This window comes from Scleropages formosus, chromosome 21, assembly GCF_900964775.1.
Source record: "Scleropages formosus chromosome 21, fSclFor1.1, whole genome shotgun sequence".
Lineage (NCBI taxonomy): Eukaryota > Metazoa > Chordata > Actinopteri > Osteoglossiformes > Osteoglossidae > Scleropages > Scleropages formosus.
In genome coordinates, this window is record NC_041826.1 from 1,504,986 (window position 1) to 1,531,913 (window position 26,928).

General features: G+C 43.5%; 2 protein-coding genes across 6 annotated transcripts in view; both read left to right on the forward strand.

The window, feature by feature from the left end:
* Positions 1–1,215: 1,215 nt before the first annotated feature.
* LOC108941971 (cyclin-T2-like) lies at positions 1,216–15,139 on the forward strand. 3 transcript variants are annotated; one of them, XM_018764940.1, is made up of 10 exons: positions 1,218–1,431; positions 2,100–2,181; positions 2,471–2,599; positions 3,415–3,475; positions 4,062–4,124; positions 4,324–4,369; positions 6,227–6,390; positions 11,850–11,920; positions 12,236–13,226; positions 13,325–15,137. In XM_018764940.1, the coding sequence occupies exons 1-10, from the start codon at positions 1,274–1,276 to the stop codon at positions 13,390–13,392; spliced, it is 1,833 nt and encodes a 610-aa protein (XP_018620456.1). In that variant the 5' UTR covers positions 1,218–1,273; the 3' UTR covers positions 13,393–15,137. The 3 variants fall into 3 exon arrangements, 2 of the variants coding, with proteins under 2 accessions (XP_018620455.1, XP_018620456.1); XM_018764939.1 differs by having other exon boundaries at positions 1,216–1,431; positions 12,236–15,139; XR_001966672.2 differs by lacking the exons at positions 11,850–11,920; positions 12,236–13,226; positions 13,325–15,137 and having other exon boundaries at positions 4,324–4,704; positions 6,227–6,304.
* Positions 15,140–15,969: 830 nt separating this feature from the next.
* The window catches only part of rab3gap1 (RAB3 GTPase activating protein subunit 1), a 29,471-nt gene continuing 18,512 nt past the window's right edge, over positions 15,970–26,928 (forward strand). For all 3 annotated transcript variants that reach the window (XM_018764912.1, XM_018764913.1, XM_018764915.1), the window contains exons 1-14: positions 15,970–15,994; positions 16,116–16,171; positions 19,245–19,320; positions 19,619–19,751; positions 19,902–19,980; positions 20,212–20,331; positions 21,553–21,718; positions 21,805–21,904; positions 22,660–22,741; positions 22,847–22,915; positions 23,406–23,479; positions 24,095–24,187; positions 24,413–24,576; positions 25,599–25,703. In XM_018764912.1, coding sequence (XP_018620428.1) covers positions 15,977–15,994; positions 16,116–16,171; positions 19,245–19,320; positions 19,619–19,751; positions 19,902–19,980; positions 20,212–20,331; positions 21,553–21,718; positions 21,805–21,904; positions 22,660–22,741; positions 22,847–22,915; positions 23,406–23,479; positions 24,095–24,187; positions 24,413–24,576; positions 25,599–25,703 — 1,335 coding nt within the window. In that variant the 5' untranslated portion in view covers positions 15,970–15,976. The remainder of the gene's footprint in view (positions 15,995–16,115; positions 16,172–19,244; positions 19,321–19,618; positions 19,752–19,901; positions 19,981–20,211; positions 20,332–21,552; positions 21,719–21,804; positions 21,905–22,659; positions 22,742–22,846; positions 22,916–23,405; positions 23,480–24,094; positions 24,188–24,412; positions 24,577–25,598; positions 25,704–26,928) is intronic.

Below are 26,928 nucleotides of genomic sequence, written 5' to 3' on the forward strand. Positions count from 1 at the left end.
GTTTGGATTCTTACATTTTCAAAAGCAAAGAGAAAGAGTCAGATATTATCAGTTTACATTTATTCATTTAGCAGATGCTTTTGTCCAAAGCGTGGTACATCTCAGCAAAAGTACAATTTATGCATTACATTAAGAGAAAGAGACATACTCACATAGCTGCAGACATGAGGTCTCAAGTAAACCTAGTTTATTACCTACCACTTGCTGCACGAAGGTTCATCGTTCGAGTAGGTGCATAAAACACAGGAGAGACAAATCCTGATACCCTCCCACCATTTTTTTTTAAATTAAATATTCCAAGATACACAAATAAGCAAGTACAATGCCGGCGTAGTGGCTGATATGATAAGGCTGTCTGCGGATGCTCATGAAGTTACGATGCGTGAACAATTCGAATTCGTAATGAGCTGGAGAGATCGGGCGAATAATTTATTTACTTTTAGCTTTAAGTATTTTAATAATTATCTTAACCAAATAACATAGACACACAGGTCCAAAACTTTTTTTCATAAAGAATTTAATCTGTATATAAGACTATTAAAGAGTGTAATAAGAATGCTATTCAAGGCTATTCTATAATCTATTGCAGTAATATTTCCAAGGTCTGATGTAACACATCATCATGTCACAGTGACTTGTAGTAATTCACTTCTATTTTGGTTTATCTTATTTTTATTTATTTAGTTGTACAAGTCAAGTTCCCTGGCAGGTTCGGTTTCTGTACCGAACCTGTATGAATGTTGGAGTGCATATGCATTAATATAACATCATATAACACTGAAACTGTCACATCGGCCATCCATTGCCTCCTTTTTTTCTTACGGTAACGTGACCCTACGCTGACGTGCGTTTCATTCTTAACTTAAGCGCATATGATAGGGCATGACTGACATGGTGGTGTACACTGAACCCGCTAGGCTCCGGAAACTTCAATTACCAACATCTCTTCTTGTTTCAGTTCGTCTTCGTACGTGCCGTCCTAAGTTTTTCCGGCGGTATGTGTGAGTCCTGCAGCGAAATGTGGCTCAATTACACAATACTTTTTCTCAAGTCCCCCTTCTCCCGCTTTAGCTTGGATATCTTGGCCGTATATTCTCGCATTGTCGTCACTGCTCATTTGATGGATTGTGAGCGCAATGGCATTGGGCTCCAAAAACTACAATTCACTTCCCATAATGCCTCTCTTCTTCAGCTTCCGTCGAGGCTACAACGTACACGTACGTGCTGACGTTACGTTTCGCTCTTCGGTACTGTGTACGAACGCTAGAGCGCAATGGCGGGGTGCCGGGGTTCTTCTTCGAGATGGTTCTTCACCCGGGAGCAGTTGGAGAGCACGCCGTCCCGCCGCTGCGGAGTCGAGCCAGACAGAGAGTTGTCGTATAGACAGCAGGCGGCAAACCTTATTCAAGACATGGGTCAGAGGCTCAACGTGTATCCTTAGTTTGTGGGCGTGAAACTAGTGTCCGATAACCGGGCGGAGAAAAAGGCCGCTTTTCCTGCACGGGGCTGGAGGCGAAATGGCGGACCGACTCTTGGAGAGAGCGAGATGCCGCGCGGACGGGCGGAAAACGGACGCCAATCAGCGTTCTATCCAGTTTCCATCCCACATTGCTATCTAAGTTTATTATCTATATAATTTGAAGCGCCAAACTTTCGGTGTTTCGGTCGCCACACACACACTGGTCGCACTGGCTGGTTCTCGAGCGCAGGCAGCCAGCCTGCGCTGAAAAACAGATAGCCCAGTTTCTAATCATCGAACTACACAGAAGTGAGACTTAGTCCATTTTGGATAAAAACAACCCACATCATTGTCCATTGTTACTGCATCCTGATCTCCTTTCTCGAACTAGTCATGTGCGGAAGCCAGGTCAGCTCATGGGAACAATGATGATGTCCACCATGCCTCACAGTCAGTATTTTGTATGTATCATGTATATAATAATATATTATGTAACTAAATGGAAATTTCCAGAAGTGTTTTTTTTTTTTTTTTTTTTTTTTTTTTTAACATAAGACTCAGAATTACAGAAAACCTGGGCTGTTATCCACAGGAGGAGTGTTTTGTTCTTTTATAAAAAGTCCTTAATTCCTATCTGCAGCTCTCAACTCACCATAAACACTGCAATAGTTTACATGCATAGGTTTTATATGTACCATTCTTTCACAAAGTTTCACCGAAATGTAAGTATGTCTTTTATTTTTTGTCTTTTTTTTTTAGCTGACACCTTATCATAGGTGAACTACTTATACAACTTATAGTAGCTGACCTTTTATAGAGGGGGTGTAATTATTTTATCAATTAAGACTAAATGCCTTGAACAAGAAAATTACATCAGGAGGGAATTTGAACTGTAGACTGCTACAATTAGAAAACTAGCCCTGACACTGACTGATCAAAAGTCAACAATTGTTGATGCTACTTGCTGGCCCAGAGATCCTGTTTGATTAAACTGTGTACTGCTTTTGACAGATAATTTCTCCGACCACCTTATTCCTGGCTGCCAAGGTTGAGGAGCAACCTCGGAAACTTGAGCATGTGATTAAAGTAGCGCACGCCTGTCTAAACCCACAGGAACCCCCTTTAGACATAAAGAGTAATGTAAGTAATGGTGCTTTGTGGTGTGAAGTGTGACTTCATGTTCCTTAGCAATACTGTGGTCCTGAGTTCTGATCCACGCAAAGTGTCCTCCCCATTCATTTTTTGTGGATCTTTTTGAACCCCTTATGAGAGATCTACATTTGCGTGGTAGAGTTTGTGCTGCTGTTTACTGTATCTGTTATCTGAAATAAATCTACACCGTCTTAAAGCTCAGTGCTTTGAATTGCTATTTTCAATACATTTCTGCTAAACTAGCAATATTTTATTAATTTCTTCCAAGTGTACAGGTAAGATTCTCCAGTTGTAGTATGGAATTTGTTTTATATGAAAGTCTGTATTATAAAGATTGACCACAGTTTAAAGAAATGTACACTTCCCAGTGCTTCCTTCAGATTTTTTTCTTTTGGCCTTATTGACATTCTTTCCATAGAAAAGGTATGGGGAGCATTTGTTTGAACAAGAAAGTAATATCTGGGCTTGTTGCAAAGAAAGTCATTGAAGCACGTTTTCCAGCATGTATGATCACTGTTGGTTCACCCCATTTGCATTTCCTGGAGAGTTCTCCCTTGTGGGGCGCCACAAACCGTCTTTCAGTCAATCTCACTGTTACTCCAGTGGCGACTCAGCGGAGTGGGGAGGATGGTCGTGGGGAACGTTCATTTCCATCTCTGTGCTCTCGTTGGGCAAGTGTCAAACTTGTTCACATGAAAGTGGGCAAAACCACACGCCAGCGACACAGAACATAGCAGTCGGTGCTTTTGAGTCTGTTGGGACACGTCACAGACGTAATGTAATGATTGTCTATTGAACTTCAGGCCTACCTCCAGCAAGCTCAAGAGCTGGTGATACTTGAAACCATAGTCCTGCAGACTCTAGGTAAGTACAGGCCAACCACTGAGGTGGAGCAAGTTGCACAGAGCCTGTGCTTTCTGTCATTGGTCTCGATACAAGCCCTGCAGCCATGTGGTGGTGTGCTAGAAGCCACAAAACGTCTTTTGGTTACTGCCGCTTGAGCCTGGCGTGGTTTTCAGCACATGGTGTCTTAAGTTTGTGCCAGGGATGTGACGCTGTGACTTTGTGCATGAGAAGGAAATGTACACATTGGCTAGCCGTGTTACACAGAGCACGGTGCATCGCTGTTTTCATGACCTTATATGCCTACAATGCTGAGTTTAGAAATTACATGATATGTATAAACACAATGGCTCTCAAGTTATCAGAGTTGCTCCATTCAGTAATCTCTTCTAAGGTTGTTAAAGGACCTGATTGAAAAGCCTCTTTGTGATGAGTTAGGCAGCCCCATGTTTGGCACCCAAGTCATCTATTCGTATGTCCAAAGGAGACAATACTCAGGCTGCTATCTTGTATAGTTTGATTTACTTCTTACTTGCCTTCTCTATAGATTAAGTGAATATCTGACAGTGAAAGCTCACTAATGTTTCTGTTTGTTCTTAATTTGCAGGCTTTGAGGTAACAATTGATCACCCACATACTGATGTTGTGAAATGTTCCCAGCTTGTGCGAGGTATTGGTTTCTTTCCCCTTTTCATCGCATAATGGGACATAATACTAGTTATTTAATTTCATTCTTGTGTTCTTGCCAGTAATGTGTGGTGTACCTGGATGGTAATTCTAGCCAGGTGCCAGACGTCATATTTAACATTACTTACATTCAGTTGTGGTGTGTTTAGTTTTAACCCCATTTGTTCTCTGTTCTCTTGCAGCGAGCAAGGATTTGGCACAGACTTCCTATTTCATGGCTACCAACAGGTTGTTATCCTGACCCCCTCTTTGTTGCACTGTGATGGCACACTATAGCTTCCTTTACTGCAGGGTCCCCTTCCTGTGTCCAACGCCCTCCTTGCGCTGGGACCCCTGGGAAGCTCCCCACTCCTCAGGGAGGGGTATGCTGTACCGGGCCCGGCTGCAGTGCGGTGTATTGTACGAGGGACTGTGTTGGCACGGAGGGGTGAAATGCACGATGTGAAGTGTAGTGGTGCTTCTTACCTCACTCGCTCGGTACAGAGTGCATATGTCTAAAGACACAATTGGTAGCCTGAATAGCAGCTAAAGATTACACAGATGTAAACTTAGAACTCATCCTGGTAAGTACAGAACTTTTCAGTTTTTTTTTCTTTTTCTTAATGTTTACTTCTTCCTACTTTGCTATTTAAATCATTTAAAATCTCATAAATAATTATTTTATAAATCCTCTTATTCATATGTAGTTAAATTTTGATGTGAATTTCTTAATTTCTGTTATTAACCCTTTAAGAACTTTTTGAAGTTTGAGTTATGAAAACTTTAAAATTTTTAGTGAAATCACTAATATGAATTGAGCATGAATGGTCAGATTACTGTAGAATAGTTCTTAAGTACAAAATTACTTTTTTTGGCATATAAAGATGATTAGTCTTCCACAGTATTGTAAATACCTTGGATGTGAAAAATTAGTATTCTGAATTCTTTTGAAATTTTAACATTTTTATGTTATCATTTAACAGCAATTGTTTAAGGACTGAAATAGCATTCTTGAGGTCCTTAAAGGGTTAATTATTTTCCCCACGCATTTCAGTTGTATTTTTGGACTTTCATTGTCTTGGAAGATTCATCTATTGGACTTTTGTGCAGGCGTGTACAATGTCTGGACATACGTGCCAAGAGTGCCTTAGTAATCTTCAGAGACCACAGCTCACTTTATTCAGTAAGGCTGGCCTCACTTGTGAGCTGAGCCAGAGACTGCCTTCCCCAGGACTTTACTGTTGAGGCATCACCTCTGAAAAAGTCCAGCGAGAGGCATCCACAGCTATTACCTCCAGTGATTTCAGCAGCAGTAATATATCTGGGCTCAGCTCACATGCACATGATATTCACAATAACTTTTTTTTTTCAGGAGCTAGATTTTAAAAAGTGCTGATTATTTATATCAGCATAAACAGGTGTGTACAGGTGTTTTTAAATGCCACACAGGAACTGACAGCTTGCTCCCTCAGTGACTTCAGACTATGAATGGGCCAAAATTGATTTGTTATTGTAAAATTACTAATGCTAGCATATCATATCCATTGTCCAGACATCGTACATTATGTCCAGGTGCAAGGTTACCATCCAGCTCTTAGAACAGTTGATTCATTGTTGGTCATTTTAACCCTCATTTGGTGTGTTTAGATTTACCTCAAACAATTCCAATATTTGGAATGTTGTTAGTATTTGAGTATTAAGAGAAATGGTTTAACCTACATCAAAATAATAGTTTTTGACAAAGATTTGAGTAGTCAGTATATTTTATCTTCATAGCTGACACATTGTTCAATTTTATTTCTTTTCAGGATATCTTATTACTTGATTGATTGGTATAAATAGTGCTTGGATGGTAACTGTATGCTCCATTTTATGTTGTTTTTAGCTGCAAGTGATGAATGAAAATATTAATAACTTCTCCCCTAGGTGACCAGGTGGGATAAGTACTTTGTAACGATTGTGTGTATACATAGGCCACGCAGAAAGCTATTTTAAAATGGTACTGATGTTGTCTTGAAATGTGCATTAATATGTATAGTCTCTGTAGCACCAAGGCCTAATGACCCTGTTTCCTTTGTTTTTTTTCTCTCCACTTTTTACCCACAGCTTGCATCTCACCACCTTCTGCCTGCAGTATAGACCCACAGTGATAGCCTGCGTGTGCATCCACCTGGCTTGTAAATGGTCCAACTGGGAGATACCAGTCTCCACCGATGGGAAGCACTGGTGGGAGTATGTTGACTCCTCAGTCACGCTGGAGCTGTTGGATGGTGAGGTGCTTTATTTGACATTTTGGTTTTTACACCCTGGGTTGCGATGCCTCATATGGTATTTTCCATTATTACAGTTATTCTTATGGCTACAGTTAAAGGCAAATATGCATTCTGTTGTCCTGTAAAAACAAATGGTAGGTTATCTTTTGCTGCAAGATATGGTTATGGAGTTGCAAAGTTATTGTCTGATTTTAAAAAGCAGTATAATAAATGACAACTTGAAAATCTAGTTTAGTCTTAAAGCAGTTAACCTCACAAATAAGATACAAAGCATGTTTTGCAGGCAACACTTCCAATGTAAAGACTATTTACAGATTTTTAAAATCAGAAAATCAGTTTTTACAGAATGTTTTTTTCACGCAGTGACAGGGTGCTTGAACACAGGTAAAAGATAAACAAATACACCAAAGAAACAAAGAAGACAGTTTAATACAGACTAGGATAATACATTATTAATGCTTTTATAAAGCTGAAATTATGCCTACTGGCCATGGAGGAAAGGAACAAAAAAACCTCTGGAGGTCCAAGGGCCAGTGGCTGCCCACCCTTTCTGGGCATTCTAGATTAAAGAAGTCTTCTGAGTCACTTTACAGGTAATAATGGCATTGTTGCTGTGTGGTAGCTTGATTTCCCAGTTCAGTAAGGTACATCTTGTCCATCATGGCTGTTGGTCATCATCTTCAGTCAGCATGGGGTGCTTCTGTGAGGGCCAACCGGCCTCCTTAGGTCTTATTAGGGATGTAGGGAAACACTGCTTAAGAAGAAGACGTTGTTAGTAATTTATAACTTAAATAAGTTTATTATGTTTAGATACAGAAGTGGAAAAAACAGAAACACAGTCAAGTGGAATTAAATTTAGTGGTAAAATGCCCGAGTAAACATGTTAAGTCTTTAGTCTGGATTTGAAGACTGAGACAGATGGGGCATTTCTGACAGTAACTGGTAGACTATTCCACAGTTTATGTGCTCTATAGCTAAAAGCACCCTCCTTCTGAGGTCTTACTGATCATAGGTACTTTAAGGTACTTTAAAAAAGTAAAACATGAAATTATATAGGAAACTAAATATTTATGTAATGCATAAATTTTACTTTTGCCGAGATGTATGTCGCTTTGGACAAAAGTCTGCTAAATGAATAAATGTAAATTTACAGTAACAGTTTTCAGCAATAACAATAGCAGCTTGACATCTACAAAGTTTATTTTTTTTGTGAATCATACACATTTAACAAAATTTTATGTTATGAAATTCTCAGGGGTCTTTTTTGGTTATGAAATGGCTGGTGCTTTCGTTTTTATCAACTGTAATTTTAACTTTAGTTTTGCTCCACTCATGATGTGATATGCACTTAAAAGTGAGACATGTTCATTTGGTGCTGGAACTGTACAAATGGCACAATAGTCCCCCCCCCCCCCCCCTCAACAGAGTAGGGTGGGCAGGTTGTACAAGAAAGGCTGAGTTGAGACAAGCACCAAGAATGCATCTTTGAAACAAGTTCTTGGTGATTCTAGTGATAAGCTGCACTGTATGTATGTAAGTTCAGGACCCAGTATTGTTGATGGTTAATATACAGTTCTGTCTGAAAGTATGTAAACCCCTGGTGTTCCTTAGTTTTACTGCACAATTATTTCATCAGCACCAGTGTTTCTCATCTGACATAAAAGGTATGTAATTACCAATTCTCAATGTTGGTGTGGGGGAAATAAGTGTAGTAGAAACTCGGTAGCATTGCTTAAAGCAAGTAGTTAGGTAGTCAGGTATGTAAATTCTAATCATTTATTCATTTTATATGTTTGTTGTAAGATTTAAGTGTTGCGGTTTTTTAAAATATTTTATACAAGTATAATGACCGTCTCTATAGGGTCCATATACTGCAACACTGTAGTTAATGTAGTTGATAAAGCTTTTCCTGTGCTCCATGCATCTTGTTGTTCATCTTCACAGAACATCAGTTCCTTATTTGATACAAGTGTATTGTTTCATGTTTTTTTGCACAAAATTTGCATTTACACAGTGTAACCCTACTGAAAAGCTAAATTAGGGCTGCATGCATTTCAGTCATTGTTTTATCACATTGGTCCACATTGACCATTTCTTCAATTTCTTATTGGAAAAAGTCTTGTTATGCATTAATTTGCTGTAAGGTGCACTTTTTGTGGCTCGTATTCGTGTAATTGAGAGGGTACAATCTGTGTAGTATTTTAGAGACAGTTTATTAATGTTACATGATTAAAAAAAATTTCACATCCATCCATCTTCCTCCGCTTATCCGGGACCGGGTTGCGGGGGCAGTAGTCTAATCAGAGCCCCCAGACTTCCCTCTCCCCGCAAACCTCCTCCAGCTCCTCTGGGGGAACCCCCAGGCGTTCCCAGGCCAGCTGAGAGACATAGTCTCTCCAATGTGTCCTGGGTGTGCCCTGAGGCCTCCTCCCAATGGGACATGCCCGGAACACCTCCCCAGGGAGGAGACCAGGAGGCATCCGGAACAGATGCCCGAGCCACCTCAAGTGGCTCCTCTCGATGCGGAGGAGCAGCGGCTCTACTCCGAGCTCCTCCCGGGTGACTGAGCTCCTCACCCTATTCCTAAGGGTGCACCCAGCCACTCTGCGGAGGAAACTCATTTCTGCCGCTTGTATCTGCGATCTCATTCTTTCAGTCATGATCCAGAGTTCATGACCATAGGTGAGGGTAGGAACGTAGATCGACGGGTAAATTGAGAGCTTCGCCTTACGACTCAGCTCCCTCTTCACCACAACAGACCGGTACAATGACTGCATTACTGCAGACGCCGCACCGATCCGTCTGTCAACCTGCCGCTCCATTTTTCCCTCACTCGTGAACACGACCCCGAGATACTTAAACTCCTCCGCTTGAGGGAGGAGCTCCCCCCTAACCCGGAGGGGACAATCCACCTTTTTCCGACTGAGGACCATGGTCTCGGATTTGGAGGTGCTGATTCTCATCCCCGCCGCTTCGCACTCGGCTGCAAACCTCTCCAGTGCACGCTGTAAGTCTTGACTTGATGAAGCCAACAGGACCACATCGTCCGAAAAAAGCAGAGACGAGATCTTCCGGCCACCAAAACAGACACCCTCCGTTCCCTGGCTGCGCCTAGAAATTCTGTCCATAAAGATAATGAACAGAATCGGTGACAAAGGGCAGCCCTGGCGGAGTCCAACATGTACCGGGAACAGGTCTGACTTACTGCTGGCAATGCGAACCAAGCTCCTGCTCTGTTCATACAGGGAACGAACAGCCCGTAGCAATGAGCCCTGAACCCCATAATCCCGAAGTACCCCGCACAGGATGCCACGAGGGACACGGTCGAATGCCTTCTTCAGGTCCACAAAACACATATGGACTGGTTGGGCAAACTCCCATGAACCCTCCAACACCATAGTGAGGGTATAGAGCTGGTCCAGTGTTCCATGGCCAGGGCGAAAACCGCATTGCTCCTCCTGGATCCGAGGTTCGACTGTCGGTCGGATTCTCCTCTCCAGTACCCCGGCATAGACTTTCCCAGGGAGGCTAAGGAGTGTGATCCCCCTGTAGTTTGAACACAATCTCCGGTCCCCCCCCTTAAAAAGAGGGACCACCACCCCGGTCTGCCAGTCCAGAGGCACCGTTCCCGAACTCCACGCAATGCTGCAGAGGCGTGTCAGCCAAGACAGCCCCACAACATCCAGAGACTTGAGAAACTCGGGGCGGATCTCATCCACCCCCGGAGCCTTGCCACGGAGGAGTTTTTTGAGTACCTCAGCAACTTCAGCCAGGGTAATGGACAAGTCCCCCTCCAAGTCCCCGGCCTCAGCTTCCTCTACGGAAGGCGTGTCGGAGGGATTGAGGAGATCCTCAAAGTACTCCTTCCACCGCCCGAGGACATCCTCAGTTGAGGTCAGCAGCGCACCACTTCCACTGTAAACAGTGTTGGCGGAACACTGCTTCCCCCCTCCGAGTCGCCGGACGGTTTGCCAGAATCTCTTTGAGGCCGACCGAAAGTCCTCCTCCATGGCCTCACCGAACTCCTCCCAGGTCCGAGTTTTTGCCGCGGCGACTGCCAGAGCCAAGCTCCGTCTGGCCCGCCAGTACCCGTCAGCTGCTTCAGGAGTCCCATGAGCCAGCCAGGCCCGATAGAACTCCTTCTTCAGCTTGACGGCATCCCTTACCTCCAGTGTCCACCACCGTGTTCAGGGATTGCTGCCGCAACAGGCGCCGGAGACTTTATGGTCGCAGCTCCGAACCGCCGCCCCGACAATGGAGGTGTGGAACATAGTCCATTCGGACTCAATGTCCCCAGTCTCCCTCGGACCTGGTTGAAGCTCTGTCGGAGGTGGGAGTTGAAGACCTCTCTGACAGGGGCCTCCGCCAAACGTTCCCAACAGACCCTCACTATGCGTTTGGGCCTGCCAGGTCTGTACAGCTTTTTCCCCCGCCATCGAATTCAACTCACCACCAGGTGGTGATCAGTTGACAGCTCAGACCCTCTCTTCACCCGAGTGTCCAAGACATATGGCCGAAGGTCAGAAGAAACGACTACAAAGTCGATCATCGACCTCCGACCTAGGGTGTCCTGGTGCCAAGTGCACTGATGGACACCCTTATGCATGAACATGGTGTTCGTTATGGATAAACCGTGACTAGCACAGGGAGGGAGACGACCCTCTCATTCACTGGGGTAGACTCCAACACATGGCGGCTGAACTGGGGGGCTATTAATAAGCCCACACCCGCCCGCCGCCTCTCACTCTGGGCAACGCCAGAATGAGCCCGACTATATCTAGACGGTATCTTTCAACCTCCTGCACTAGCTCAGGCTCCTTCCCCACCAGTGAGGTGACATTCCAAGTCCCAAAAGCCAGAGTTGGCGCCCGAGGTTTGGGTCGGCCGGGCACTCGGCCCCGACCACTGCCCAAATCACAACGCACCGGCCCCTTATGGTCTCTCCGGCAGGTGGTGAGCCCACCAAAGAGCAGCTCCACGTTTTGGCTTCGGGCTAAGCCCGGCCAGGCCCCGTGGGCATAGACCTGGCCACCAGGCGCTCGCATGCGAGCCCCGCCCCCCCCAGGCCTGGCTCCATGGCAGGGCCCCGGTGACCCCATACCGGGCGGGGTGAACGAGATCCTTGATTTAATAGTCATAAGGGGATTTTGAACCGCGCTTTGTCTCGTCTGTCACCCAGGACCTGTTTGCCTTGGGAGACCCTACCAGGGGCATATAGCCCCAGGCAGCATAGCTCCTGAGATCATTCAGGCACTCAAACTCCTCCACCACGGTAAGGTGGCGGTTCGCGGAGGGGTTTTCACATCATGGGTTGAAATGTGATTTGGGGAAAAAGACCATTTTTTTCTAGATTGGTTCCTCCCTGCCCTCTAAGATCAAACTGAGGTAGACCACATATAGTGTTTTCTTGTGAGGGCACTGTGACCTTAACTGCCTATCTCCTTCCCCTGCTATAGAGCTGACCCATGAATTCCTGCAAATTCTGGAGAAGACGCCAAGCAGGCTGAAGCGGATCCGGAACTGGAGGGTAAGAAACAAGATTTTTAACAGACTCATAAGATGGTTTCTTATCCAGTGGAACAGAATACTGTATAAAGTTTATCAGTGTTGGCTGCACCAGTGGAACAGTACAAACTGGTAGCGTAGCGGTTAGAACGGTTGCCTTTGGACCTTCAGCTGTAGTACCCTTGAGCAAGTTTACTCTAAATTGCTCCAGTAAAATTACCCAGCTGTATAAGAGAAAATAATTGTAAAGTAGCTTAACTTTCCAAGTGACTTTGGAGAAAAGTGACTGGTAAATGTATGTAATATAAACTTAATTTGTCTTGCCATTCTTCATCAGGCAACCCAGGCTGCCAAGAAACCCAAGAGTGAGATTCAAGTGAATGATGGTTCACTCCCTGGCCCATCATCTGTACCTCCATCAGCCCAGCAGCCCTCCCTGGTGGACAGCATGCCAGGGATCTCCACCAGTACTGCCTTTCCCAAAGCCTCTGTGACCTTCCCTGCCCCTTTGGCATCTACTTCTGGGGGAGCTCTGTCCTTGGACAGCCTTGAGGGCATACCGGGTACACCCTACACCTTCACTGCCCCTACTGACTGGCCCCAGGAGCCCCCTATCCCGAATGAGGTGCCTGGATTGCAACCACCACACTCTGTGTCCCAGACATTGCTTCTTGACAGACCTGACCACAAGGCTGATTCAGGGACAAGGCACCCACAGAGTGCCCAAAGGATGACCTTAGACAAGTACCGTGAGAAGCATGCCGCAGAGCTGGCAAACCAGAGGCGCAGGCAGGATGTGGGCCTGGAGGCCCCTGCAGCCCTGCCCTCTTCAGAGCACCACAGGAAGCAGTTACACCCCCATCAGGGGCCAAGCAATGCCTCTGAGACCTCCCCTCTCAAGACAAAGCTGCCTGCCACAGGGCCTGATCACCATATGGTGGATAAGCGGGACAAGAGTGGCCTCAAGGTGCGCCTGCCCATCCCACTGACTGACAAGAGCGATGCTGGCCGGGAGGAATTAAAGATGAAGATCAAAGTGTCCTCAGAGCGTCACAGCTCCTCAGATGAGGGTGGAGCCAGGAACAAACTTTCCAGCCCACTTGTGAGCAAAGAGAAGCACCGGGACCACCCCACCCATCGTCACCACAAGCATGCCCACCTTCACCCTCACAGTGGGAATGGCCGGGGGGCCCTTGAGGGGGTCCTCCGGAGCCCGGTAGGTGTGAGTGCCGAGGGCTCTGGCTCCGGCTCCTCCCGGAAGAGGCTGCACCCCGAGGTCGCCTCCCACAACAACCACTCCAAAACGAGCAAAAGTTCGAAAAGTGCAGGTAGTTCCTCTCGTTGTTCCTCTGTACAGCACTGTGTGTCCTCTGACGACTCTGTTCTTAACCTACCCTTCCCCCCTCCTCCCCCTGTTGCATACCAGGTGGGCTACGGACAGCTCAGCACCCCAGTGAAACTGGACAGGAGTCCAGTGGGGAGCCACGGCCCTGAGGGCTCCGCCCCTGGCCACGCCCACAACCCTGCCCCCCAGGCTAACGGCCAACACATGGACTACAAAGACACATTCAATATGCTTAATTCACTCTTAAGCGCCCAGGGAATGAACTTGTGAACAAGGAGGCAAAGAGGGGACAATGCAGAGCAGCAGGAATTGTGACTTAAGGTCTTAAATTTTAAAAAGGAATAATAAAGCTTTAGGTCTTCTTGCTGAATCCTGACAGCATATATTCTACATGCTCGCCACTTTGTCCTTTGTATGAAGTGGGTTCTGATGGGATATGTATTGTGAAAGTTAATTTCCAACAAATTGTATTCCACATGCTGTAAAGGCATTATTTTTGCATAAAGGCAGTATTTATTATTTGGAACAGTATTTTCATGACTGTAAACCTGCCACGAGAAGCAAGAGCAGCCGCTTTCTAATCGCTGCATGACCATGTTCTGCTGAAGGCAGGGCTCATAGTGCAGCCCAGGAAGTGGGATTTTTAGTTATGTAGGTCCTTATGTCATTTTCCCTTTTTTTTAAACTTTATGTATGATTTGCATGTTTCAATCACAAAGGGATGAAACGGGATGCAGATGACTGTTTACAGAACATGGAGACATATGTACATACATTTTTGTATGTTAAACTGATATACCATAAATACTCAGGTTTGGAGCTGCTTGTAAGTAACATAATATAAATATACAATTGTTAAAAAGTAAATTGTAGGTAGATCAAAGTGCAGCATTCCTATCATGCTGCTTTTTGAGCCTGTAGTTTGCATGGCTGCCAGGAGAAGCTGTCATAATGTCTGAGCAGTTGAGGCCCAGTCTGTCTTGTCACCTTTCATGTACTGAGATCACATGATGCGGAGGCTCTATTTGCCCTCTAAGACATCGAGGCAAATGCCAAAGAATGTGCCTCAAATTTAAATACAGTAATACAAGTATAAATAAAGTTTACATAATCTTTGCTAAGTGCATTTAAAGTCTCCCTTGGCTCATTGTGGTTGCCTAGACCCAGAGCCTTGTATCGATAATGGTAAATGTAGGATTATTAACATTAACACCATGAAATTAGTAACTGAGCAACAAAGCAATTGGTTTCACAAGTTGTGTGGTTTTTTTCTGGTCTGTTTGTCATGACTTGTTTTCAAACATTTCTTCGGGTTGTTCTCAATTGTAGTCTTTTACTGTGTTCTGACTTCCCAGAAGAAGCCAGGACAGTGTGTTCCTACTATCTATACAGCAATCTTTTCAGTGCAGCAGTGAGTGGTACAAAAGCTGAGCTCGAATCTTGACAACCAGTTTTTCCATTCAAAATTCTTAAAATAAATAAGGTTACCATTACCTTAAATCTGATTTTTGGAGTCTTGTCCCTGGTTCTTTTTCTGTGGGGAAAAAGGTGAAATGTTGGAAAAATGCACCAAGACCACTTTAATACAAACTATTGGGCAACAGCAATTATAATTGGTATTTAACAAGAGTCCAGTTTCTACGATGGTAATATTTGAGCAATAATACAGTAGAACACCAGAAGCTATTTGCCCAGTTTACTTATTCTATTGCAGTTGTCAGTGATGGGTAAAGCAAGTAAAATGCATGAATGAGTTCAGTGCTTACAACCCTCTGAATAAAGATTGGAGTTGCTCTAACCTCATTTAGAGGTGCACTCTGTTTTAATATGCATTTCTTTTTTGGTATTTTAAATGCAGTGTCAATGTTGGGGCAGCAGGTGGGCTAGTGGTTAGAGCAGTTGCCTTGCAATGTGGTGGTTTCTGATTTAAATCATACTTTCAGTTGTAGTATGCTTGATCAGGCTATTTATCATGAACTGAAACGGAATACTCCGTTGTATAAATGGATAAATCGCCATAAAATTGATTATCTAACACTCACTATAGACAAAGGTGTGTGCTAAATTTATTTTGTGTTGGTAAATGGCAATGGCCTGTGGGGAACCCCAGGTGACTGCCCTCTTTCTCTCTGCGCCTCAGCTTGTGTTCCCGGTCCTCACGGGGCTGCAGGAGCTCGTTGACGGGCCTCAAAAGTCATACAGTCAGCTCGCCTAAGCTTTCTGACATTTTTGGACTGATTTACAGTGAATCAATGTCAGGATAAGGTGGGGGCTGAGTTACCATCAATGACCGAATAAAGCTATATATATCAGTAATTCAGTCTGTGACTGTCATTTATAGTTCATTTTATACACAATCCCACATCTGAAGTGTCAAATTACCAAGACACTGGTTTTGAAGCTGGAATAAGAATGAACCGAAAATGCCAGGGAAATACAGATAAATGCTTTGAAAGCGGTTTAAAGTACACGATTCCTTCCGGAAATCAACGTTGTTCGACCATTTTCGCGGGGAATGAGCAGAACAGCAGTTGAGTTGTACACCGACTCTGGATCAGTTTAATTAAACCGCTTACAGCAGTTGAGGTCTCAGCTTGGTGAGTGAGCAGATTCTGGAACAGCCGTTGTACGCGGAGTGTGGATCAGTGAAATTAAACCTGTCACTAGTCGCGGAACAGCGAAGCCGGAGCTTGAGTGAGTCTCAGAATTCCCATAATGCTCCTGGAGTCGAAGATGGCGGCCGATAGCGATGTGAGTACGGCTCTTTAACATTGTACACGTAGCAGTGGTTGTGCTGTGGGTCACCTGGCAGGGTCTTTTTTTTTGCGACCGTTATTGACGTGAGGTAACTAATGTGACATTGCCGTTTCAGCCCGAGTCGGAGGTGTTCGAGATCACGGACTTCACCACTGCGTCCGAATGGGAGAGGTAGGCACGGACTCGGAGTACTCAACACCAGAAAACACTTGTTTATCTTTTTTTATAGTATAAAAAAAATCTTCATTCATTATCGCCATTTGGTCTTTCATTGTTTCTGACCGTCCTTATTACTACTAGACTAGTGTGTTTATTTTCATGCTGTATCAAAACAGATAACGAGTCGAGCGCACAGTCACACAGTGCGCTGAACAGCTGCGGATGCTGTAACTGTCTGTCAGACAAAAATCATGAAGATAAGAATAATGTAGTGAGATGTAATGGACTCTCGCAGTTGGTTTAGTTAAGTGACATTTGCAATACTATTACTGAGTTAATGTACTGGTGTGTGAAGTGTGGTGCTTCTGCTAGTGTGAACACACTGACTGACTGACTGGGCAAAATTAATCCAGCCCAGTCCAGTGTGAGTGTCGCCCTGTGGCCTGTGCGCCATGGTGTTCTTAGTAGGGCTAGAGGCGTTATCATCTAGGGAGTTTGGGAGACTGTTTAAACCAAGCGCTGAAGTTTGAATGTGTAAATGCGGGCTGAGTGTAGTGCATGCTGTGTGTGATGTTCCCGCAGTCTTTTGACATGCACAAGACTTTGGTGTGAGCTGTGCTGAAGCAGTGAAGGTCACACACACACCTGCCCAGTGGAGCAGTGCATCTGTGACTCTGTGCCACTCAGTAGGGTCTCAGTATTCAGTCAGCCTTGGCTCTTCAGTCCCTTATCCAAAAAAGTGAGGCAAGCAAAACATTAATTCATCCAGCTGATGCTTTTTCCAGGGTGACTTCTGACGCGAGGTTTGTTTCCAGTGGCGACCAGGAGGCTGTTTGTAAATCAGTCCTCTAGGTCACAATTTATAAAATCTTGATAGTACAGACATCCCTTTACTCATAGTGTAGATTCTGTGAAAACATCATATGAAGCAGATAAAAAAAATTTGCTCTTATGTAGCTTTTGCATTTTCAGCAACTGCCTGTCTTACTAGTGCGTGATGCAGGGAACACCATGGATGGGGCATCAGCCCTTTACAGGACTTTTTCATTTTATTATCTTTACTAATAAATATTTTACATGTTCCATTCATCAGCATCTTCACAAATTTGCTTTATTATCTATACCATGGGGGGAGTGGTGGCGCAGCAGGTTTGGCCGGGTCCTGCTCTCTGGCAGATCTAGGGTTTGAGTCCCGCTTGGGATGCCTTGCGGCGGACTGGCATCCCGTCCTGGGTGTGTCCCCTCCCCCTCCAGCCTTGCGCCCTGTGTTGCTGGGTTAGGTTCTGGCTCACCGCAACCCTGCTTGGGACAAGCGGCTTCAGCAAGTGTGTGTGCGTGAGTGATGTATACCATCAATAAAAGTGTTTGGGAACACATGGATTTGCTTCTGTAAAAAATCTATAATATAGTTGTAAATAAGTACCATGAATTTTTTATGAATAATTATTTTTTAACATTTTTTTTATGAACATCATTTTATATTAAAATGACTCAGTCAAGAATTGTCTCCAACTTTAACAGATTAACTGATTTATCAGTGTTTTTGTCATCTTGTTATTGATTACTAGCCGACAAACACCAGGGTCCAGTCGTAAACAGTGGAGTGGAGGTGAATTAACGCAGTTGAACATTCCTACTCTGGGTGTGCTTTACTGTCAACCAAATTCTAGGTGCTGAAATGCAGTTGAAGTTTGCTGTGCAAAATATTTTTGAAAACGGATTGAATAAAAAATTGAGAATATATGGTAAAAAATGTCCCTCAGATGTTTTCACCATAAAGACAAAGTGCACCAAGCTACTTAGTGATTTACTATTTTAAACAGTAAGGATATTTTTACTGTAAAGTTGAGCATAAGTATCAAGGGTATTGCAGAGAGTATACTGAGTCTTTCAACTGCAAGGCAACAGCACTTTCCACCACTGTACCTACTGCTGAATGTGCTTTCATTTGCAATTTTCAATGCATTTCCATTTGCCCGTGCTTGATGGCTATTGCTGTTAATTCACGTTACATTTATTCACTTAGCAGCCGTTTTTCTCCAAAGCGACTTACAATAAATGCTATGTAGTGTTACTAGCCCATACACCTTATTCACCAAGATGATTTACACTGCTAGATGCACAACTTACAATGGGTTACTCATCCATAGTGAAACACACACACACTTTGGGAGAACCTGAACAGCATGTCTTTGAACTGTGGGAGGAAACCCACGCAGACACGGGGAAAACATGCAAACTCCACACAGATTGAGCGGGGATGGAACCCGCGTTCTTTCCCACCACCCAGGCACTGTGAGACAGCAGCGCTACTTGCTATGCCACCATGCCACTCATGATTTACATGGGTTCTCCACTCCTGATTGGAATGAACAAAATATACAGTATATGAGCTACAATCTAGGTTATATAACGGGACAGCAATAATTTATTTTGTGCTTATATCTGAGTACAGGTATGTGTTATAACCTCAGAAATCTTTTTTTATTACACACAGTATTCTGTTTCTGTATTATTATATTCAACATTGTTACATTTTTCGAAAAGGCTGTTACAAGTGTTTAATTTATACAAAATGTGGGAAATAAGGCAGTACTTCATTTGTCTGTATCTGTTAGTATGTGTGGTGTTTTTATTCATTTTAGTTGCTTTGGCTGGAACAGTGCTAAAGGACTAACAGTAAATTATTCACAGGAGGTAGGAATGTGGAAAACAATACAGTACTATACATTTACTATTACAATGGACTACTAAAAGAGTCTAGTGTTGGAACATTGTCTAGGAGTTCTTTAATTTTTCATTTTTGTGACACATTGGTGACTTTTTTTTTGGTCTCAGTATCCATTCATAATTCCTCATTTTGAATTAATAGTTTGATTCCCCCCCCCCCCCCCCCCCCCCCCCCCCCGATTTTAACCTTATTAAGTTTTCAGAGACGTACCCTTCACAATAACTCAATGGATGGGTGTATTTTTAAAGGATTTGGGAGTGTTTTTCACCCAGTGAAATAACAACCATAGTAGTGTAGCTTGTTTATTTTAGCAGTATATTTGGGAGAGTATATCCATCTTCCTGTGATCTGCAGGTTTATATCCAGAGTCGAGGAGGTTCTCAATGATTGGAAACTCATTGGAAGCAGTGTGGGGAAGCCTCTTGAAAAGGTATTGTGTCCCTTTAAAGCCTTTCCACTGTCCGTGTTTCACTGTCTTATCGACTGTACCTGATTTTAATCTGTGAGCCATGTAGATGTGACAAGTTAGTGCTGTTCTCTTCCTTTTGATCTCATTTGCTGCAAACTGGGAGTATTCCTCTCCCAGTAATTAATTAGTTGAATTCCAAGTATTGCTGTACCTATTCATACCCCTTTGCAGATGTTTCTGCTCATTCTTAATCAGAATGAGATTGTTTTGTCATGTCACCTTACAGACTGTAGAATAATTTCTTTTTTTGGTAACACAGGGTGAATTCACCTCTGGGACATGGGAGGAAAAATCGCAGGACATCAACTTTGCCGATTTTAAATTCTCAATATCGCACCATCACCTGAAACAGGAAATAACTGAAAGTGAGGGGAAGGAGGAGTCTGAGGAAGGTACATGGCATTGTTGGATCTGCCCACAGGGCGCTCTCACTGGTGTCACTCAGATATCAATAAAGCGCTTTTCAGTACAGATCTTGCAGCACACAGTGGTGCATTCATCACATAGACATCAGGTGTTGTTACCCTGTGTCTTCTCCACAGATTCCATCCCCTTGGCTATGAAGGACCTGCTTTGCATGAGCAATGACTTCCCATCGAGGGCACACTGTCTTGTGAGATGGTTGGTAAAGCCCCATGACCAAGTCATGCACTCAGCACCGCTCACTAAGCTGTGTGGGTGTCCGTTATGCTCCTTACCTCATTCTATGGTCCTGTCTTTGTCTGGAGCTTATTGGTAGTTTCTTCTGAACTCATTAACATTTCAGTTTTTTTGTTACTGTGACAGCTTAACTGACAGTGATAAGGATCTGTGATTGGCAATTTTGAGTGTTTGAATGTCACTGGGTCACAGGTATGGTCTACGTGAGTTTGTGGTCATTTCACCGGGGGCCAACTGTGAAGCCATCATCAGTGAGTCCAAATGCAATCTGCTCCTCAGCTCCATATCCATCTCACTGGCCAACACAGGCTGGTAAGTGACCACTGTATGCACAATCATCAACTTAGAGCTAGCCTTGCCATAAGCCATAGGAAATTTCCAGTCATACTAATACAGGCTGTTGCCCCGTTATTAAATTTTCTACTTTTGGAAACAAGCGTAAAAGTTGCAGAGGGAAAAAAAAAACAAAAAACAAAACTTCCTTTGCAACCTTTTATTGTCTTTTTTTTGTGTGCATTGTTTATACTGCTGAATGCACAGAGCTACAGTAAATTTGTTATCCTTTGCTTTTCCAGGAAACATCTTTGTAAGGGGTCTGTGCAATATTTGATATGAAAAACTAGATCTATAAATAATTAAACGTTTGGCAGAATAAAGCAAGATCTTGAACTGAAGACTTGCATCTACATCACCTGTGGTACTAAATGGTGGTGTGTTATAGTAAATATAAAATGCATAGGGAAAAAATTATGCTATGCTATAATGGCTGAGATCTGAGTAATACTGAGTCTGCGATTGTTGTTCTGGATTAGGTGCTTTCATGTCTAGTTTGGTTGAAGGGGATATGTCAGATCACAGCTTGTCTATCTTCTAAGCTTGTTTTGTTCTGACATGAAACCTTTTTCTGCTCCTGAACACACACCTAAACCATGCCAGAGTTGGTCTGTACACTGAACGATAGCTTCTGACATTCTTGCTGTTAAGTGCTCCTCTGTTGGCTTGCCTTCCTGCATTGTGGGGTCTCCCATTCTCAGTTTCTGTGATATGTCATCTTTGGTCAGCTGATGACTGATATGGAATGCTAATTGGGTGAAATATTGTAGAGCAAATGACATTTGCATCTAATAATGCAAATGAATTATGAGTTAATGTCGTGTTTGACTTGCTGTAACACACCTCATGCATTATATGATGCAATCTCATCTTTCCCAAAATCTTGTGTAACATCACAACTCAATCAGTTTTGGATTAAAGCTGTTGTAGCACAGTACCTGAGTTCCCAGACAGCTTCCAAGGACCCCTGAATTGTTGCAGTGCGAAAACAAACGAATATTAACAAATGGGTAAACTAATTCACTTTTCAATATGGAAGCCTTTTGAGAAATTGGCCTTTTAATCTATGTCCACTAGGTGGAGCTGTTTGCTTGGCTGTTTGAAAGATGACTTATGTTTTACTACATGCTTACAGTTGTGCCCTCATGCTGCTGGGCTTGCTGAATGGTTCATGACATCACTGCATCCTCTCCCCACTAGCCAGGTGCCAGTGTTTGTTCAGATCCAACAGAAGTGGCGGCGCATGTATGTGGGCGAGTGCCAGGGGCCTGGCGTACGCACTGACTTTGAGATGGTCCATCTCCGCAAGGTTCCCAGCCAGTACCGCCACCTGTCAGGCCTGCTGGACATCTTCAAGTCCAAGATTGTGAGTTTTGCCTTAGCTTACCACTTAACATAAACTAACTAATCAGTGTTAAGCAGCCTTCACCCTGTCCTGTCCACCTTTCGCAGGGCTGCCCCCTGACTCCACAGCCACCTGTTGAAATTGCCATCCGCTTCACGTATGTCCTGCAAGACTGGCAGCAGTACTCCTGGCCCCAGCAGCCCCCTGGTATGCTCCACCACTCCTTTCTCTTCCCTTGAAGAGGTGGGGGGAGTAAATGGTTGTCGTCTTTCAGCTGAATGTCCCTGCATGCAGTCCATGTTTCCTACCATACCTCAACTTCTGACATTTCTTGCCATTAAGTTATCTTCTTATGGGGGACTCTTTTTTTATTTTATTTTAAATAAGCAAAGTAGAACACAGATTGCTTCAAATATTGAAACACCTATTGTTTACAATTTACTTGCATAAAGCTTGCAAAAACAAATCTATTATAAATCCAGATATGCTAAGGAAGTAGCATATAATGTTACATATAATGGTAATGCTGCACCATCTTCCAACATGGCATCATAAACATTAGTAAGTTTTCAGTAGAGTGATTGGTAAAATGAAATCGAAATTGATAAAATTGTAAAATTTTAACATTTAAAGGGATTTTCAAGCATACAACTTTCTATCAATAACATTATATCATTATAAAGTGTACTGTTAGAGTACCGTATTCTTTAATTTTATTAGTTTGTACCAGTGTTTGTCTTAATTTGTCATGTTGTGTTTTTCAAAAAAATTGCTATCATGCTAGAATGATTTTTTAAAAAAAAAACATGCAGTGTTTGTGACTGAGTGAATGAATTAGTGGTCAGTCATGTGACTAGACCTGTTTTCCCACCATTATTCTGGTTAAATGTGGATGAACTGTACAAGCATTCAGAGGAACGTGCTTTAATAGAATGGTGACAGAGCCCTTTCATGTCTCCCAGACTTTGATGCCCTTCTTGGGGGAGAGGTAGGAGGTGTGGAGTTTGGGAAACTGCCCTTTGGGGCATGTGAGGACCCAATCAGGTAAGACCACTGATTTCACCTGGCAATGGTCCTGCATGACACTCCTTGTGATATGTGTCACCTTTCGAAAGTTAACCATTGTGATCGCTTGTTTTGCACGGCCAGTGAGCTGCACCTGGCCACCACATGGCCCCATCTGACTGAAGGCATTGTGGTGGACAACGACGTCTACTCGTAAGTGTGCACTCCCACCCCCCCATGAAAGTCATGTCAGTTCAGTTTGTAAACTTGGCAGACAGGCAGACGTGTGGATATGCATTTGTTTATGGAACAAATGAAAACGTAATTATATATGAATGACAAACTGCAAAATTGCAGCTTTGCACCAGATGGCATAGAAAATTAGTGTTTTAGCAACCTTGTTGATCCAAGTTAAAGCTGGAATTAATTTGCACTGAATGTTTTTGTGCTGGTTTTGAGTTTAGTTTGTTCTCACTGAGGCAACTGAAATAGCTTCCTGTATTTTTGTGGACTGCATTTGCATTTCGTTTGCAGACATCTGTAAAGGAATGAATGACTTTGAAGGATTATTTCAGGTGTGTGTGTGTGTGTGTGTGTGTGTGTGTGTGTGTGTGTGTGTGTGTGTGTGTGTGTGTGTGATGTAATCCCGTTTTAAACTGAGCATTGGTGTGTAGGTGTCTTAAAAGCATGTGTTTATGTCCAGGGATTTGGACCCCCTCCAAGCTCCTCAGTGGTCAGTAAGAGTAAGGAAAGCAGACAACCCCCAGTGCTTGCTGGGTAAGTACAGCAGTGTTGTGTTGCCTGTGGATATCTGGCCTAGAACAATTTTATGCAATTCATCTTAAATTGAATTCTGATCTGTGCGACACATTTGCTTTAGGGCTACAGCTTTTTGTAAAAAGCCTCATTAGTCACACAAGTACCCACAAAACAATGCCTTTCTTTTGCAAGAACAAATAACAAAAAGTTCTGGAAAGATCTCATGTCTAGGATAACATTAGCAACTCTGCCAAAAGATTGAATTTATATGGATGGAACACCCCCGCTCGGGACAAAGCGGTTGTTGATGATGAATGGAAAAGATGGTAATATTGCAGTGGTGGAGGAACTGGACTACTGAGTGTTTTGAGTTCATGTCATAACAGGTGTTCTGTATTTGTACATTGTTACAGTAAACCTGGATTATTGAATAATGACATGTTTTAATTGACTTAGGAAAGTTTTTGTAAGCAGTGCTAGTCGCTTTTTTGTAGAATCCCCCACTCAGGAATCTTGCATGGTAATGCAGTTGAATGGGTATTTCATTGTCCTGAATCAGGAATGCGCTAAGCAGAGATTTCTAGAACCCCTTGTTTTCTGTGTGTCAGCTGATGGATGTGACTTGTTTGTCAGGCGACTTTCTCACAGAGTTCTTCAAGCTGTGCTGTCGAAAAGAATCCACTGAGGAGATCCTTGGGAGGAATTCTGGAGAGGAGGAAGGCAAAGGTGTGGTGCTGTCCTTCTGCTGGTTTGAGTTCGGAGAAGTGGTATCGCCTGGAATTCTTCTCTTTTCTTCCTCAAAGAGACTTCTAGACTGGATGACTATATAGTTCTTCACAGAGCCGTAGGGGACAGTGTTTCCCACTTTATTCTGTCTGCTCGCCACTGGGGGGGGCACGGTCCAGAGCAGGTGAGAGTCCCAAGTTTGAAGTGCATCCCTGTGTTCCACAGAGAGCAGCGATATCAGCCACGCTCTGTCCAAGCTGACAGAGCCCAGCACCGTGCCCATCCCCAAATTGTCTAATATGGTGCACAGTGCTCGCAAGCATATCCGTCGACACAGGCGAGCTGAGGAGGCCCCCCTTGGCAACGAAGTCCTCAACTCCATCCTACAGGTGGGATATATGGATATGTGCCTACTTAAAGTATTTATGTCATTCTCTTGTGCATGAAGCCAATTAAAAAAGATGTATTATGTACTTGTCAGTGCGATATTAATTTACCCTGGTGTTACTCCAGTGTTTGAAGTCACTATGTATGTCTAGGACACTTGGATTAACAGAATTGGTATCTATCTGTATGTCACTTTTTTTGATAGATTAATTTCTTGTTAAGGTGGCTTGCTTGTAACACAGCAGAGTGTAGATTTCTCATTAGTGACTCATTTATCCTGGATGCGCACCTATACAAGACAATGAGCGGACTTATTGTCCAAATAATAACTGGCTGAAAAATAAGATAAAAAAATGACAGTGCAATCCTCAAGGGCCAAAAGTTCCTATGTCTTTCATAAATAGTACACTATGATCAGATGAGCTATTATTGCCAAAACTATGATTGGACCAGTTTATGGCAATGAAACAAATAACTTGGTCAAAAACAGTTGTTTGATAACTTTGACTATTTTGTTTGATTTGAATTAAAATGATCAATTGTACCTTTCAAAGCATTGCTGGTTTAATTTCCAGTGCTACAGTTTGTGTTTCAATATGTCATGGAGTCAAATGACTGTGTGGTTAAGACACTTGTCAGGTGTCCTCAGGACATTAAGTGTTGGCTGTGGAAGTGATAGGCTTCAAAAGAAGTCATCTGGGTTTTTAAGCATCTCCCACTCATAAACATATAAGGTGCTCCCTGAGATGCAGCCACACAGCATCCTTTTCAAGAAGGTTGAACCAACGATGAACCCATGTTAGCTCAATTACCATCACTGCTGGAATATTAATATACAATAAAACTTCATGCATGGTTAGTGCTGTGCCTTGGTTGCAAGTTGATTGTGCCTGAAGGGAATTGCCTGTTAAAACCTTATGCCTGCGATTTTTTTGTGTGTGTGTGTGTGTGTGTGTGTGTGTGTGTGTGTGTGTGTGTGTGTGTGTGTGGGCGTGTGTGTGGGCGGGCGCGCGCGCGCGCACAGTATCTCTTTCCAGATGCTGCTGCTGAGAAGGCCTTGGAAGGGGGTGCAAAGAAGCTGGCAGTGTCGAGCACTAATGAAAAAGCAGATCAGAAATCCGAGGACCATGTATGTATGTCATCATACCACCTTAGTGTCTACATGTCCAGTTATGCCTCACAGCACTTCCTCTAACATGGTGTGCACCTACATTCAATTATCACTTTCTGGAGGCTCGTTTTTAGTTATCTAAAATGCTTTTCTCCAAAGGGATTTATATATTTGTTCTGCAGCTAACAGCATAGTGGTTGGGGCTGTTGCCCTGCTGTATGAAAGTCTCTGGTTCAAGCCCTGCTGTAGTACCTTTTATTAAGGTATAGATGGGGGTTTGGGTAAGTACCATCAAGCTGAAGTCAACTTTCAAGTGACCTCCTCTTATCAATTGCTGATATGTGAGGAAGTAAGCACACCCCCATGAAGGCAGGCTGAAGGAACACAGACACACACACAGGCTGAAACTGCTTGTCCCAAGTGGGGTCGCGGTGAGCCGGAGCCTAACCCGGCAACACAGGGCGCAAGGCTGGAGAGGGAAGGGACACACCCAGGATGGAATGCCAATCCATCGCAGGGTACACCAAGCGGGATTTGAACCCCAGACCCACCAGAGAGCAGGCACAGGCCAAACCCGCTGTGCTACCACGCGCCATACTGAAGGAACAATGAGTTCCAAAATCTCACATTTTTAGTTCACACGTGGTTAATTTTTACTTTGATTATAATTAAAAGCAAAAATGTGTGATATACTTCAGCTGACCTACCCTGGTCGTCAGGGTCAGTGAGCTGTCGAGTTAAAATCAACTCGTGGTAGCCTCTTGCATGGTTTTCATGGTAATGGAGTCTGTGGACTGTGGGAGGAAATCCCCCTGAACACGGGGAGAGCTTGTTATGCCCACAAGGAGAGCTGGGTTGAAACCCACATCTGAACTTCCAACCCAGGTCCTCTGTAGCACCAGGTCAACATGGAATGGCATGGCATAGCAGGTAGATCAAGTTACTTATCTTGTGTTACTCCAGTAAAAACACATTGCTGTAGTAATGAGTAAATCACTGAAGTTCATATCCAATATTTTGTCATCCTTGACAAAGGTGACAGTTAAAGCAAGGTTAATAATGATAGTAATAATAACAATAATAAATTGTACATTATGCCAGTTTATTTGAAGCAACTTAAGTACCTTGTAGCTTGGTTGCTTCCTGAGATCTAAACTAGTAACCAATCCAGGAATTTTTTGCTATGCTGCTTTCTGTCTGTAGCAATGAACTCACACTTGTGTCCTGGTTCGCTGACTTCAGG

Excerpts from the sequence above, each read along its gene's own strand:
- LOC108941971 (XM_018764939.1), top strand. The coding sequence starts at position 1,274 with ATGGCGGGGTGCCGGGGTTCTTCTTCGAGATGGTTCTTCACCCGGGAG. Across the intron at positions 1,432-2,099 it reads ATGGGTCAGAGGCTCAACGT|CTCTCAACTCACCATAAACA; the intron begins GTATCCTTAGTT and ends TCCTATCTGCAG. Across the intron at positions 2,600-3,414 it reads CTTTAGACATAAAGAGTAAT|GCCTACCTCCAGCAAGCTCA; the intron begins GTAAGTAATGGT and ends ATTGAACTTCAG.